The following is a 16,779-nucleotide window of genomic DNA, read 5'->3' on the forward strand; positions in this document are numbered from 1 at the left end:
AATGCTCTATTACTGAACCATGTCCCCTATTCTACAAAGAAGGTCCTATCCCCAGTCGCCATGTGCCTAACCTTCAAAGGTGGGAAGATTGCTTCCCTCAGTGCCTGGAATTCCCTTTCAGGACATTTCCTTCTACTGTCCTTTAAATTCAATTTCAACATTTTCTACAGTTTCCATAAAGCCCTTGCAACTCCCCAAGGACAACAAAATATACAATTGCATCAATTCTCTTGCAACCCACATTCTCTGTCTCACTGTCTTCTATCAAAATCTTTACAGTGAAAGATTCTTGGAGCAAGCATATACTTCTGTGCTTCAGCTCTAAAAGTATCATCAGGTATATTAATAATGTACATACCAACAAAAAATCAATTCAGTCAAAGCATATTTACTTCTATAGGCAAGGCTGGCCCTAGGGTAAGTAGCACCCTGGGTGATGAGTGCCTTTGGCGCCCCACCCTGGGTTAGCTTTGCAATACTGCCAAGTTGTGTGGCTTGGGCAAGACTGCAAAACCTAGCAGTGTAACAGAGTCTGCAGCACCTCTCAGACTTTCCCAGCAATGTCTGTCAGAAAAATACTCAGGACCAGCTCCCCGCCCAGTGCTGCCTTTCTTCTAGTGATCTCTTCCTTCTTCCATTCTGGGATGCCAGTGAAGCTTCCCAGACTGTAGCTTCTTCATTCTTCTTCCCTCCACTCATGTCTTTTCCTCCACACACACACTCCTCTTAAAACCAGCATTGTTCTTCAGTAGGATTGCCAACCTTCTAGAATGGGTCTGGCATCTTTCCTTCTGGAAAATTAAACACATAGCCAGAGGGGATTGGTGTCCACATTCCTTCAGATAAAATTCCTAACGTACCAGCAAAGGCCTTCTCTACATCTACTAAAAAAATGAAGTAGTTCTATCATGGTGAAGCTTCAGTTAAAAATAGTGGCATTTGTCCAATTGCACTCTTTAAGATTTAAGGGCAAATGCATCTTTTGAAAAAAGGGGCAACATTTTAGGTCCCACTCCCACTGTGTGGGATGCCCACTGTGTCGCCTATACTGTTTCTGAGGATCCACTTGAGAACATTTCAGAAGGGTTCAGCGGGCGATCAGATAGTTCTACTCTGATCTGAGACACCTGTAGATGCATTATCTGATGTTAAGACTGACTACAGCACCTGGCCTTGTTGAAGCCTGCCCAACTCTTCTATGACAATAAAACTTAACATATCCTAAAACTAGAATGCTAGTGTATTTATGTAGTACCCAAGATTTCGTTGTTAAATATTTTTTATTCAGAAGTAGTATCACCCATGAGCTCCCCTGCCTTCTTTTTGGGTCTATATACCCCTAATCCTTCTATATTCACTTTCCCACCAATTCTTCTCATGTATGAAGAGGAAATGTATTCAAGGTACTCAAAATGCATATACTACCTGTGTCATGGGTCACTCAGGAGTTCTGGAATGTAGAAGCCTCCTCAAATGAGGAGGTGGTGGTTGAGGCAAGTCCAGGTTTGGGTGCTTTGCCAAAGGAGGTGAGTCCTTTGGTTTCAGATGATCTTCAGCCCAAGGCTAGCATTCCACTATCACAGCCATTGGAGTTGGGGCTGGTAGAGGAAAGGGCACTGCAGGTAGCATCACCTTCATCATCACCTGAGCCCTTGGAGCACTGGAGGAGCTGGGTTTGGAAGAATGTGCAGGCCAGGAGCCAGAGTGCCCAGCTGACAACTCAGCTGCATCCAATTGCAGCTAATGCAGTAAAGGCAGAATCTGCATTAGGGAGATTGCAGTCAGATACTCTGGTAAGCTGTGGTTTGCACCTGTGATAGAATGACTCCACATAGGCCAACGATCACTATGCTGGGTTATAAGCAGCAGCCAAAGTGGCAGGATGGCATGGAGGCAACACAACTATTATCTGCTGATTTAGAGCCTTGCTCCTGTCATTGTGTCTGCTATCTGTTGTGTTGCTGTGATTTATTGTTTTCTGTCTCCACTTCAAGAACTCTTGATTGTGCCTTGATTCTGAATCCTTAATTACCTGTTTTGGAATTTGCTGCCTTGATATACTGACTAAACCAGGGGTAGTCAAACTGCGGCCCTCCAGATGTCCATGGACTTCCCCTGGACTAAACCCTACTTGGATCTGAAGTATGGTTCTGTTCTTCATTGCACAAGCTCCTTGCCCCAAACTGGTATGTCTACACTGCTGCTGATTTAGTATGGCAGCAGGAGCAGGACAAAGCATACAATTCTTATAGAATATTGATACTCACATCTCTTCCACCTTCTTTTAGTCTAGAAAACTAGGTTGCACTTACCTGTAACTTTTGTTCATCCAGTGGTCTTCTGGGCAGGCACACATTGGACTGCAGTTACGCAGGCCAGCCACAGAAAGGAACTAACAAATTTTCCAGACTAAAATCAACAGGCTCCCAGAGGATTACTTTCCCACTAAAAGTCACATGACATGGGAGGGGCGAGCACTTATCCCTCTCCCATCACCACCATGAAGGTAAGTAGACCAGTTGCCTACATTGAGGATAGGAGGAAAGGATGTGTGTTTTCACAGAAGACCACTGGATGAACAAGAGTTACAAGTAAGTGAAACCTTGTTTTCATCTTTGTGGCTTCTGTGCACTCCCACATGGGAGAGTAGCAAGTTCACTTACCAAGGTGGTGGGAGTGGGCAAATTAGTGAAACAAAAATCGTTACACTGCTTTCCACATCTATCGAGTAGCAGCATAAGAAGGTCAATGGATCCGACCACATCGCTGGTTGACAGATGTTGTCTAGAGCAGTGGTCCCCAATCCCCGGTCTGGGGACTGGTCCCGGTCCCGGTCCGTGGATCAGTCAGTACCGGGCCATGGCTCCTCCTTGTCCCTGGCTGCCGCCCCGGGGGCTGCCCTGCCACTCTGCCGCCGGTTCACCTTTGGTGCTCTCCAGCGGCCGCCATGGCTGAGGCTCCCCCTCGGCGTGGCACTGCGCAGCTGCTGCTGGCATCACCCTCCAGTGGGCAGCGGGAAGATGGGGCGCCAGCAGGAAAGCAAGTGGAGCAGGGGCTCAGGTGGCGCTGACGTCCCTTGGCAAAAGACTACCCTCCCCCCAGCCTCAGTAAAATTGCCAGGAGTTGACCGGTCCCTGGTGATAAAAAGGTTGGGGCCCACTGGTCTAGAGGGAGACCAGCAGCAAATGCCAAGGAGGAGGCCTGTACTCTCATCACATGTGCATGAATGTGAAGTGGGCAATCAACATAGGCCATTTTGTAAGGTAGAATGATGGCAGACACAATCCAGCTTGAAATAGTTTGCGGAGAACTGTGTCCCTTATTGTGACCCTTGAAGCAAATAAAGATCTATCTTTTCTGAAATCCTTTGCTCTGTCTAAATAAAACAGCAAGGCACCCCATACATCATCAAGGAAGTATAAAACCCTTTCTGAATCAGATGATGGGTTGAGAAGGAAAGTTGGTAGCAAAATAGCCTGTGAGCGGTGGAAATTACTTACTACCTTCAGTAGAAATTCAAAACTAGGTCTAAGGAGGACCCTGTTAGGAAAAACCTGTGTGAAGCATGGGTCACATGAGAGTTCAGAAAGTTCCCCCACCCTCCTCACTGACATGATGTCCACTACAAAGAGAAGTCAGACAAATCAGAGGTTGCCACCAGCTCAAATGGTTTGCTTGAATAAAACAAGGGATAAACTCCATTGGGATACAGGTTTTATGGAGAGAAGGTACAAATTAGAGAGACCCTTTAAAGACTTTCTTGCCTCCTCAGCAGCAAAGAGAGATGACCCATTAACCAAACTGAGGTAGGAAGAAATATTAATAATTTATATTAATATTAATATTAAAAATTAACATTATTTTCATTTATAACCCACCACTTCCACATATTGGCTCATGGCGGGTATCAAAAATACAATAAAATTTCCCATAAAACCAATAATAAAATCCCCTATATAAAATCCCATAAAGGGCAAAATTCCCCCCTCCCTCTGGCTCAATGGACCTTTTATAACACCTACTCAGGGGGGTCACTACAGGGGGGGACCCAATGACCTGGCTAGCCAACAAGGGGCCCAGATCTTAACTGCCCTGGCCTCAACCAATGACTTGGTGGGAGAACTCTGTCTTGCAGGCCCTGCAGAACTGAGAAACCTCTGCAAACTAAACCTTAACTGAACTATTTGACAATCCTTTGTGCTTAAGAGATAGTAAATACTCCAAGACACCATGTACACAGCATGTTTTACGGACAAAACCACTATCTTGGTCTCAGAGAATCAACTCTGCTCATAGCAGCATCGGGTAAACAGGAACCCTGCTGCCAGGATGATCTCTGAAACTTCCTGGTCTAAAATAGGCTCAGTTGAATAAGCCAAGCCATCAGTCAGAGCCTGCTGACATCAGGATGGAGATGATGACCTACGTGCGGCAGGTCCCGCACCTTCAGAAACTGGTAGGCACCACCCTTGGACAGGAACGTAGAGTGGGAGGCCAAACTCCTGGGCCGGAAGGGGGCAATTAAAAAGCAATGTGTCTTGCCAGAAAGCCATTTCATCACTGCCCACTGCAGTATGGCTGTAGGCGGGAAAACGTAATACAGATGGCATGAACAGTGGAGCTGGAAAGTGTCTCCCATGGATGTGGAGTCTGCAGCCACTCTGGAGCAGAAGTTGCGGCACCTTGTTTTGCCTTGGGATGCAAATAAATTGAGTTACCCCCAGAGGTCGGAAACAGGATTTAAGTATGTGGATCAAAAAGCCCATTCATGATAGTCTAAAAACCATGCCTGCTTAAAGTGTCGGCTAGGACATTTAAAACCCCAGGGATGTGAATTATGCTGAGATATATATTTTGGGTGATGGCCTATGACTATATGGCTACCACTTCTAGATAGAGCCATAGCAACCCTGTTCTCCCCTGTTTTTGAATGTAAAATTGTTGCCTGTGGCGATGAGAATTGTTCAGCCTTTGACAATGCCTGAAAAAGAAAGAACAGCTCTTAACACTAGTAAGTTAATATGCACTAATTTCTCCTCTGGGGACCAGTGCCCCTGCACTATACATTGGCCACAATGGCCCCCACTCTATAGAGGAGGCATCTGTGAATACCTGGAAGTCATGTTGCTTAGTCCCAAAATGCACCCATGTAGATAAATGATGAGGGGATGGCCACCAACTTAAGTCCCTAAGGATTATATTAGGGTCTGATCTTTCATAGTAAAGTGGCAGAGAAACCACATGTGTAAAGGCCACATGTGTAAGAGGGTATAAGGAGCCACTGTGGTAGTCGAAGCACGGATAACATTAAGGAGAGATGTGCTGATAGGAGCTCTCTGGATGGTGCCACCAAAATCCAATGGTCCAGGTAAGGAGACACTGAACAGCCTTGTAGGGCCAGATGTGCTATCATCACCAATAGGCATTTTGTGAAAACCCCTTAGGGCAAATGAAAGGCAATACGTTATATTCATAGTGACAGGACACATGTTGGAATCTCAAGTACTTCCTACAATCTTGAAGTATTGAGATGTTGAAGAACACATCTTTCACCATTGTGAACCAAGTGTCCCAATACAGAAGTGAAAGCAGATATTGTAAGGAAAGCATCCTAAACCATGTCACATGTATAAATTTATTCAGTTGGCTGAGGCCCAGAATGCCTCCATGTTTGTTGCTGAAAAGGGGCCCTGGCCATTACCCCTGTGGTCTCCAAGCCTATAAGATCTGGAGGTATGATATTGCTGAAACTAACAGTCATACAGTCTAGGTTGTTGGGATGGTGCACTGCTGTCACCTTGTATTTTCGCATGCATTCAAGTAGCTTATTGGTTTAGTCACTAAAGAGTTCCTTTCCCTTGAAGGGAAGGTCCTCAAGGTGTGCTCTAGTGTTGTTAGGGAGGGTTGAAGCCTTTAGCTAAGATTACTTCCTGAGAACAACAGCACCCATAGCTCTGCCATGACAGTCAGCATCATGGTGAGCCGTATTTATTTGTTGTTGGCCTAAGCGGCATCCTTCCACTATAAGAGCCTTAGCTGAAGGCCTCAAGGCTTTGCAATTAGCCACCTTCAAACCCATGGTTCCAAAAGAGTACACCTTGCGTCCTAGTACATCAATTCACTTCCCCTCCTTATCTAGAAGGAAAGATTGTGTGTCAGAACTACCCCTTGCAGGGACAACAGTAATTATGTAATTCACTCAGGAGTAGTTGAAAAGGAAAGCACAATAATTCTCCCTGACCTGATAGAGGTTTTCTAGTTTCTTGGCTGAAGCGGACCATGTCCCAAACACCACACACCATATTCCTCTAATAAAAGGAAGTGTGATGAGATGGAGTCAACCTCATTTAGGGGCTCAGCCAACAAGCAGGGTAGATTTAGGGATTTTGCCATGCAAATGAACTATTCTGCATATAAGCGTGAGTTATTGGTCGCGGAAGGTGCCATGGTTCCCCAATTGCATCTTTAGGAGGAGGGACAGATCTGCCATTAGAATCAGAGACCCAGTCAACATGGCCACATGAATCCATGCTACAGTAACTTTGAGGCTAGACTACAGTAATACAGTAAGGCCAGGAAGGCTCCCAATACTTCTGTCATTTCACAGTGTGTGTAAACCAGACATGTTTAGGAGGATATTTTCTTATTGGAATTAGCTAGGGGTCTAATATTTATTGAATATATCATCTAGGCTTTTCCCTTTGTAACCCATTCACTGTATTGCTCATGCTCATGTGCGCACACACACACACACACATGGTCTCCTAGTGCAGACTGGATCTCCTGGCATGTCAAGAGCAGCATGGGAGGAGTATGAAAGTTTCCTGTGCTTTATCAGACCCTTCTAGGCACTGGACAGCATCCTGTATTTGGATCTTTTTTTGCCCCAAAAGTTAAATCTTACCATTAAATGAATCTGGTTATCATAAAAGTACTTCATACTATTTCCCCTATAACTCTGAAATCAGTTTATATACTTATGCACATTAATTCCACATGTGTTGCAGATTTTACGGTCAATATTACAAGCAAAATTCTTCAACAGAAAACCCTATTGCACTAAACTCTTTCTTTAAGACTTTGTGGGCATGGTATCAGGATGCAACCATTTATGTTAAGAATTGTGCAGAGCAAGTAAATAAGGAAAAGGCCACCGTTTTGGGTCCCCACAGTCCTAAGTGACTAACAGAAGATCAGGCTCATAGTTTATTTTTAAATATCAAATATCCTCCCCTAGAGGGATCCTAACCCTGACGTTGTGACAAACATATGACTACAGCATTTTAAAATAATATTTTTCCATCACCATGTGCATTTTGAAATGGGTTTTGGAGCACACAGCAGCCAGCCTGAGTAATCTTTCTGACAAGAATTCCAAAAGATTTGTTAGCCCTTTTCCTGTTTAGCTTCATTTTTTCCTAGAAACAGTCCAGTTTATTTTTAAGTATAAAGAACACAAAGTACATGACAGCAACTTCGCTACTCTTTGATCTATTTGGTTCTTTATAGAACTGGACAGGGGTGTATTCAGATTTTCTGTTAATTAATAAACATAATATATAGTCAACTAGTCAGAATATTTGTTTAGTTCTATTCTATGCTATTATAGAATCAATCTTATATCATATTCCACAATTCTGAACAATTGATTTTATCTAAGTATTGATAGAAACATTGGCAAAATAACTATACCATGAAGAATCAATTCTTACAAGCCGACTGAAAAACTGCCTCCTTTCTAAACCACAATGCATTTTTTATTTACAATGATTTCAGATTTCATCTTAGTGACTGACTAGAATTACATGCTAATGCTAGTTTTACATATGGCTACTTGAAGGAAACAGCTTGGATGACAGCATTTGGATGCCCTGTGTGTAAGCAGAACCACAATCTTTGATGTTGCAAGCACTGACATTCTGGCCCAGGACTATTCTGTGACAAATCTTACCTTACTGTTTCTCCCTATTTTCAGTGCCGTGCAAATTTTTCCAACTCAAATTGAATGGAAGGTCTACCAGAATACGAGGCTGCAGATGATGTATCGGTGTATTGCAGCCCTTGTAGAAGTTGTTGCACTTGCATTGTTGCATTTCAGAGGCAAACACTGAGAAAAGGGCTGCCAAATCAGCAGTGAAAGGGACTTGTGAGCAATGGTTATTTTGAAAGCAAGCAAATGACACTCCAAATGTGTCCTTCCTGCCCTTTCCTAGCCTTCATAGCATAACCTTCTTAGTCCAAGATTGTAATATCGCTACTATTTTGCAACACTGTTTAAGAATGCGATATTTTGACAGTTTTAAACAAAGAAAGTGATATCCTTAAGTCCCCTTTCAGCAATAAAGGCATTACAAGAGGTGCTGTTTTCTCATGAGATTTCAACAACTTTTTGCAACAGGAATGACAAGAAAGAAATACCCAAGCTTGTACCATTCACTGAAATCTATTTGGGGTGACTTCAACATTCACAAATGCTAATAATTCCTGAGCAAAAACTATCATTCCGGGATGTTTACAACAGGCTCCTTCATTTAGACTCATAAGGCAAGAAACCACCAAAGCTAGACCTTCTATAGCCAAATGGCTGCAGAGGAAATATCCCCTCCCATTCTATATTATTTGAATAAGAAGCAACAGCTTGTATATGCATGGTTCTGAGAAAACAGTACCACACACCAAAAAGCAGAGTTAAATTAAACATCTTACAGTTAAAGGAAAACAGCTTTCGAACATGGCTGTCACTTCATAATGTAAACCCCCCCAAACAAGCCAAAACCTATAACTATTGTACTCAAAAGTATTGAATGTGATGAATACTTATACACCCTCAATTATATTCAGTAATATTCAGGGGACAACAAAGGAGTAATTTTTGATTGTCTAGACCTTTTTCAACCTTTTGATGTGGACAAGCCCCTAATATAAATGTTCAGGCTTCAAGGCCCCCAGAAGAGATGTCAGCTAAGCATGTTTCCCTACCGTGCCCCCTGGGAGTGGGGTTTTTCACAGCCATAGAGCAGTTAAGAGACCTCAATGAAATGCTGAGCCTGAGGGACTGTTTATATGAAATATTTGATTATATTGAGACACAACTCATTTAAAAATAAAACCGCTGAGGAAGAAGGAAACATTGAAAACGGGATATTGAGAAAAAAATGTGTTTATCTGGAATCCGTTTTGGTTTATGTTTTCATGGCTATAACTATGACATTACAGATATGAAGATAATATCTACTGAATATTAATTATTGAAGTATTTCATTTTTTCAATAAATTGGAACAATTATAAACAAAAACAGATTACTTTCTTGATAGGCAACTGTCTGAATTTTCTATTTTGGATGCCCCCTGGTAGTGGCATAACCTCCCACCCTTTGCCCTTCTTTTGTTTCCTCCCCCCCCCCCTTTACTACTACTACATGTAGTACATACCTTATGTATGCCGGAAAGAAGGAGATGAAAATACAGCCTGGTTCCCCCCCCCCCCCATATCATACCACAACCAACTTCCCCACACTTTCATTTTTAGTCCCATGGCCTACCCACCTCCAGGTGGAAGTGGCCAGTTCCCTAGTTTGTGGCCAAGTCCATATAGGCAGGAAGAGAAAGATCATGGAGCTCCTGTGGACCACCGGGAGTCCTTGGACTCCTTGTTGGGAATCTCTAGTCTAGAGGCATCATAACTTTTTCTCAGTGGCATTTGTCAGTGTAACCAAAAAAAAAAAAAAGAAAGAAAGAAAAAAAGGGCTGATTTGGATGCATTTGTCTTCAAGTTTGGATTTCAGTAGAGCAAATCTGAAAGATGAAACCTTAGCAGCATCCTTCATGATTCTCCACACACGACTATTCTAAAGTAGAAACATAAATTGCATAACCACATGGGAACAAAATGGAAAGAAACCCAGTGTGGCACTGGAAAAATGAAATCCAATTGAATATCAACGTGATTATATATTTGTAGTTTCATAGCTGTTTTATAAGATGTCGATTAACTCTGTAAATCTTATAAACAGATTTATTTTTACTATTTATTATTTGTTAATATTTTGTCATTTTCTGTAACAAATGTTATGCAAAAAAGTTAATTTATTCTTATGAATTATCAGAAAAGGGACTGAATTAAACAGCAGGTATCTATACTACCATGTACTGCTCTAGTCTCCCCTATTTTAAAATGCTAGGGTGGAAAAGATAACACTATCAGATAGCTAGAACATTTTTCCTACAAAGGAAGCTGGAAATTATGATGCAGAGAAGGAAAAAGAGAAGGGACATGGCTGATGGGTGTACACTGTACACTAACATGGATCCTATGCTGCATGAACAGCAATTGCCACCCCTGTGTATTATATTTATGCCTCCCAAAATTCTGCTCCCGTGTGTTAGTGGTTTTCCATGGCCAACAGGAGGATCACTGCGAAGGCTAGGATAGGGAATAGAAAGAATCAGGCAAATGTCACCTTTGCCCCCTTCCACTAACAGAAATGTGGATCACAAGTGAAAAGAAAGGTTAGGATCCAACACATACTAGAAAAATGAGAGATCCTCCAAACAGATAAATTAGTGGGAACTGGCACTGTGTTCAGGACCAAAACAGCAGCTCTGCTTCACACAATCCATAATTAACTTGTAGAGCTGGCTATCATGTGGCAAACCTATAATTCCTAGCAGCTTTAAAAAAGGAGAAGATGAATCCCTAGTGGAAATACCAAAGGCCATGAGCCCTTCCATTTCAGAAGGATTCTTTCCAGGGGTGGCTGATAGGCCTCTGTTAAAAACTGAATGCTTGGCTTTGACTTTTTAGAAAGGACTGAATCTTGTTCAGATCTATTTGCAGATTATTGTGGAGCTCACCAGACTAGATTAGCACAGAGACATTGGTAGAAATTCTCACCTCAAACACCTGCATAGAAATGTGAGTCTGACATGAGGACTCAACTTATAGGGCAAATGAGACAAATCTCCAGTTCAATGCATAGATGCTATTAAGTTTGTTGTGACAATGCTTGCCAAAAAGTTCTTAGGGAAGAGGAACCATGGATGACCCATTGTTCTGCTGCTGAAGAGCTACATAGGATTTCCCAGCAAACAAAGGAACTGGAATGGGGAACTAAAGTGCAGCCACTGAACCTAAAGGATTGTGCTGCCCATTCCCTTTAACTGCACAAGCTCTAACAACAGGCAGCCACTAGGACAGATTGCAGCACTGCAATTCTCTTACACATGACAGAAGACAGCCATTTAGAAAGATTACAGTTTGTGTGGAATTTTCTGCATTTTCTAACCTCACTCACAATTAAACCAAAAGCAACTGAAGTCTCCCTTGCTTTCTGTCTCTAACCTCACCAGCACTCGTTAATCTTTCCTATCTGCAGAGTGTACATCTATGGACAGGAGCCAATTATGGAATACACTCAAGCAGAACTAATCCTATATAAAGGACTTCTAAATAGAAACTCATCCATTTTGTTCTTATAAAACCTATGGCAGCGGGGGGGGGGGGGGGAGAAATCACACAAAAACCCAGCTCAAAAATGAACAATCTTGACCTTAGAAACACCATACAATATTAGCAATGCTGGCCACAATTAAAGTCTGTGATATACAACAAAACATTTATTAGAAAATAGCTTGGCCATGTTAATAGTGCAAGCTAATTATCACACTGTAGCAAATGAAGAGCAGCAGCTTCTCCCCTTCCTTCCTGGCAAGTGTATCTTCTTTTTCTCAGGTCTGATCCTTTAGCTGATTACTAAGTTCTTGCAATTCAACTATCAGGTTCTCCATTGCTGTCACTTCTTCAGCTAGATCGCCAGGAACTTCGACGTTTGTTACATCTGCAAAAAGCTGCTGCACAACAAAACAAAATTAATTTGTAACAGGTGAGTTATTCTTTAAAACTGCCAAGACGACCATCTTTAAGACACCTTTGCAACATTTTCCACTGCAAGGATTTCTGTAGCTGCATTTATCTGCTATCCTTCTGGTCCACTGCATGGAATACTATTAAAGGAACATGTTAATGCTGTTCCAGGAACAACAAATGAACACTTCTACAAATGAATATTATCAGTTTATTTAGAACCGGAGCACTCCACATTATGGCATGGATCCAATTGAGAGTTTCTCCAAATGGAAGGATTTCTAATAAACAGCATGTAAGTAAATAAGTTTAGTGCTGCAGCCTTATGTCATAACAACCATAACAAAAATACAACAATTAAAACAAGTATGTTAACAAACAATAACACCAGATGAACATCTAGTCAGGAGAATACTGGCATGTAGATGGGCCTGCCAGGACATACCCATGTATCTGAAAGAGGAGCACTGCTAAATTCTGTTAGTATTAATAGACCAATTATACTTGGAACTGTGATTTCCAAAAATTAAAATCTTTGTTTTGCTGTAGTTGATTTTTAATCACTCTTCTGCACAATAGGAAGTCAACTTAGCCATCATTCTCCCCAGCCCGGCTCTAGTAAGGGACAAAACCACCATATCATCTGCGTAGAATAAGACTGGGATCTTTCAATTAGACAGTGATGGGGCTGCAGGGTCATCAGAATCCAGGGCCTGCATTATGTCTTTAATGTAAAAGTTAAGCAAAAAAAGGGCCAGAAAACAACCCTGTTTTACCCGCATTGGATCTGTGAGCTGTGAACCTGCCCTAAGTCTGACAGTAATGTTACACTGAAGTTCTCTCAGTAGATGAAGTAGCCTCCTGTCAATATTGGTCAATCTATACCAAAACCTGGCATGATCTATGGAATCAAAGGCAGAAGAAATATCGATTAACGCAGCAAATAAATGGCCCCTTGTTAATTTAGTATATTTTTGAATCAGGGTCCATATATCATATAATGATCAATTGCGCTATGTCCCTTTCTAAAGCCAACTTGTTCAGGATGGAACTGCCTAGTCATCTAATTTATTAAGTAGAAAATCCATATATAACTTGGATGAAACATCAAGGAGGCTGATTGGACAGTAACTAGTTGGCAAATCACAGTCCCCTTTTTTATGAAATAGGGGCTATGATACTCTGTTTCCAGCTGGGAAGAATTACACAGGCAACATTAATTTCAGTGAACAATTAGCCAAAATGGAGGGCCATCAATGGGCGTTCAATTTGTAGACCTCAGGAGGGATCTGATCACCTGTAGGGGCCTTGCCTAGAGTTAGGGTGTTGATCAATTGAATGGTTTCAGAAGAGGTAACCGGGTCCCAATAAGGTAGGGGTTCCCGAAGTGCATCCACAATATTATCTGAAATATCAGAAGTAGGTGGATTATAGAGTAGGAAAAAGTGCTTAAAACGAGTCTATTGAAATATTAGGTAATTGTTATAATTTCACCAATTTTCAGAAGTGTTTCTTTTTTGAACAATGCAAACTGCTCCTCCCAAAGAGACATATTATGCTGTAGTTTTTTTCTTTCTCAGGAAAAGTTTATAAAAGAGAAACTGGTATAAGAGTTGAATGGAGTAGGTGGATTTTGTTAATCTGACCTTATTTTGTGTTGAACGCAGGAGATATCTTAGATGTCTACCTTCCTGGGCAAACCAGAATTTCCCCTGGGTCCCTTGAGTGGTAGATTCCTCAACAGTTAGATATGGGCTCAAAAGATTGGTACTTTCTATGAAGGAGTTGATGACATTACAGCCACCTTCAATTAACTGAGCCCTTAAAACTAACAGAGGTTGCAAAACAAACAGTATGACTACCTCCCCCTCCCATTGCAGCCCTTTATGCCTCTCAAAATGCTTTTCCTAGGTTCTGTTGTCCCTCAGTACTAGCAATGGGGGCATTATTGGCCACAGGAGAAAGGCTTGCTCTGCGAGTAGAAATCCTTCAACCTGTAGAACCACTCTGGTGGATCCAAGCCCGTCTTTACACTTTCCGATTTACAAACTAGAGGAAACTCGAGAAAACCAAGTATATTCTGAAAACAATGTCAAATATCACTAAAATGGTAAAAATGGCAAAAAGCTGCAGCCTCAGCTCCCTGCAACAAATTAGTTGGCAAATTTTCATTAGGAATTATTCTGAGAGGCCATCTTAGTGTTAACATTTATACCCCCCCTTCCTTATTGACCAAACAGGCATATCTACTGCTATACCTGAATGGTGGCAAAATCAGCTAAAGGGAAAATCTGTTCCCTTTAGCTGTGTCAACAATACAATACAAAAGCCTTTATTGGAATTAAGACAGAGTAAAAACACATACATTAGGATAAGGGCCAGTTCCTCAAATTAATTATAAACATAGAGTTAACTTTAAAAATAGTGCCTAACTGTTTGGACAAACATTTAGCCTTAGAGTTTCAGCATCAGGTTCCTGTTGCAGTTCATAGGGTCATGCTGCAATTTTCAATAGCTGTATGATGTAGATTATAGGATGTTCCAGGTCATTGCAGATTGGACCTAGACACCAGCCCCTTACAGGTTCTGAAAGAGATCTAGAGACAATCAAATCTGATCCTGTTCCTAAACCAATGTCACTGACATGCACCAGGACATTTAAATACCAAAGCTGAATAATAGAAATCTGACTTTCCCCATTGCTGCCTCTTAGAATCATAGAATTGGAAGGGACCTCCTGGGTCATCTAGTCCAACCCCCTGCACTATGCAGGACACTCACAACCCTATTGCTCATCCACTGTAAGCTGCCACCCCCCTGAACCTTCATAGAATCAGCCTCTCCGTCATATGGCTATCTAGCCTCTGTTTAAAAATCTCCAAGGAAGGAGAACCCACCACCTCCTGAGGAAGCCTGTTCCACTGGGAAACTGCTCTGTCAGGAACTTCTTCTGGATGTTTAGACAGAATTTCATCTTCCTTTGAAGACTTTGCAGAAGCAACAGTAATAATGGAAATGACATAATGCCGGCTATTAAGGCTACAGCCTGCATTTCCTGGTTGCCATTTTAGGTGAAAATGAAAAAGTTGCTTTTATGAGAACATTACAGGGATGAGTTATGTCTATGGATAACATCTTTCATGTTTCGGAGGTTCCTTCCTTTACCTTGGCTTTGGCTGCCAAACTGCGCAAGTTGAGTCGAGCTGAAGAGAGTATTTGCAATGCTTCCTGGTGATTAGACTTGGTTTTGCTGCATCTTATTGCCACTGCAAATTGAAGTTTTAAAATAAATGTTCCATGGTTATTACAGTGATAGCTCACCCCACCATACTTAGCTTTCAGTCAGTTCTGTTCAGATGAAGCATCTCTCCAGTGAAAGAAGAAGAGCCATTTTTTGTGCCCTGCTTACAATTCCCTACTCTTCCTCTCCCCACAACAGATACCCTGTGAGGTAGGCAGGGCTGAGAGAGCTCTGAGTCCAAGGTCACCCAGTTGGCTGCATGTGGAGAAGTGGGGAATCAAACCCATGCTCCATATTAGAGGATGCCACTCTTAACCACTATACCAAGCGTCTTGATACTTCTAGACATACAGATGTTTAATGTCATGACAATTATAAGATATATATTTTAAACTGAATAATGCATTACTGATGCCACAAAACATTTCCCCTTCCTGTAAAAACTATTCTCAGTGGGGTTTATAGCTTACCCTGTTACCTCAGTTTCATCAGCCTCACTTCATTTCACTGGCTTGTGATGGTGGATGATGCAGAAATGCAGAATACAGTAACATCACATGTTGTTGGCCATCCAGAGGAACTGACTGGACACTGTGTGCAACAAGATGCTGAACTAGATGGACCACTGGTCTGATCCAGCAGGGCTCCTCTTATGTTCTCAAGTACACTCTCATTACCATTTGACATTAGTGGATTATATGAGTGGTTAGTGGTCATGATTGTTAATTTATACAAAAACTGCATACACATCATACCCTGTGCAAGCTCTATAGCACCTTTTGCCACTTCCTTAAAAGACAGAATATTTTTGTCCCAGTCTCTTGATTGGATTTCACATTTGTGTGCTTTGGTGAGATACTGCAGTGCCTGCAATACAGAAATACAAAAAATAGTCTCAGTTGGACTTTATGCTACACAAAAAAAGCAAAGTCGCTCTCTAAAAGAATTATACTGAATCTACAATAGCTTAGTTCCTTGGAATCAAGATGGTTTCCTCTCCTACAACTCTGTTCTACAGCTGCAGCACAGATGTGTTTTGCTGCTATTTCTTCTCAAGTATGACAGACCTGCAAGTGACACGTGTTTAAAAGACAATTCTTTGCCTTTTAAAAAGTCTGTCTAGACAGATGGATGTGACCCACATTTTCCTAGGTCATAATGATTAAATGCATATGAAAGCAGGAGTACACTAGTATTTTAATATTTTGAGCCATTCACCATCTAAGGAATGTAAACCTCAATAAATTGCTCAAATGTATAGGACTAAATGCCAATTTTATTCTCTCTTGGTTCCTCAACAAAGAAAGAAAAACAGAAATCGAGAAAATAAAAAGGCAACTGCCCAAAACCTAAGCAGAAACAAATGAACCAAAGCAATAGGGGGGGAAAACCCTAATGTTTTGTAATATATAATTTTGGATTTAATTTCATGAGTCACAAAAACACTAACATCATAGAGATATTTAAAATAAATTTTCCCAAAGAAAACCAATGGAATTACAATGCTGAACTTTGGTTGGTTCATAAGAAACAGGTGGTTCAGAGTAGTGCATGCTTGTTTCTGATTAGGAACTACAAAGGGACTGTAGAACTTGCATATCTTCAACTGCGCTAGCTTTCTAGATTCAGGACTTACCTCTTTTTATTTTTTTTTAACTTTAAGCTTTTACACATC

General features: G+C 41.5%; 1 protein-coding gene and 1 long non-coding RNA gene across 3 annotated transcripts in view; one reads left to right on the top strand and one right to left on the bottom strand.

Annotated features, from left to right (window-relative positions):
* The window catches only part of LOC143840270 (uncharacterized), a 97,964-nt gene that overhangs the window by 76,729 nt on the left and 4,456 nt on the right, over positions 1 to 16,779 (top strand). The gene's annotated exons all lie outside the window — the stretch shown is intronic.
* TTC27 (tetratricopeptide repeat domain 27) overlaps positions 9,879 to 16,779 on the bottom strand; it is a 108,766-nt gene continuing 101,865 nt past the window's right edge. Inside the window, exons 18-20 of one of the 2 annotated variants that reach the window (XM_077343509.1) lie at positions 15,860 to 15,971; positions 15,029 to 15,129; positions 9,879 to 11,847 (exon numbers count right to left, since the gene is read on the bottom strand). In XM_077343509.1, coding sequence (XP_077199624.1) covers positions 11,728 to 11,847; positions 15,029 to 15,129; positions 15,860 to 15,971 — 333 coding nt within the window. In that variant the 3' untranslated portion in view covers positions 9,879 to 11,727. Of the gene's footprint in view, positions 11,851 to 15,028; positions 15,130 to 15,859; positions 15,972 to 16,779 lie in introns of both variants that reach the window. The other variant, XM_077343499.1, reaches the window with a different exon arrangement.

This window comes from Paroedura picta, chromosome 1, assembly GCF_049243985.1.
Source record: "Paroedura picta isolate Pp20150507F chromosome 1, Ppicta_v3.0, whole genome shotgun sequence".
Lineage (NCBI taxonomy): Eukaryota > Metazoa > Chordata > Lepidosauria > Squamata > Gekkonidae > Paroedura > Paroedura picta.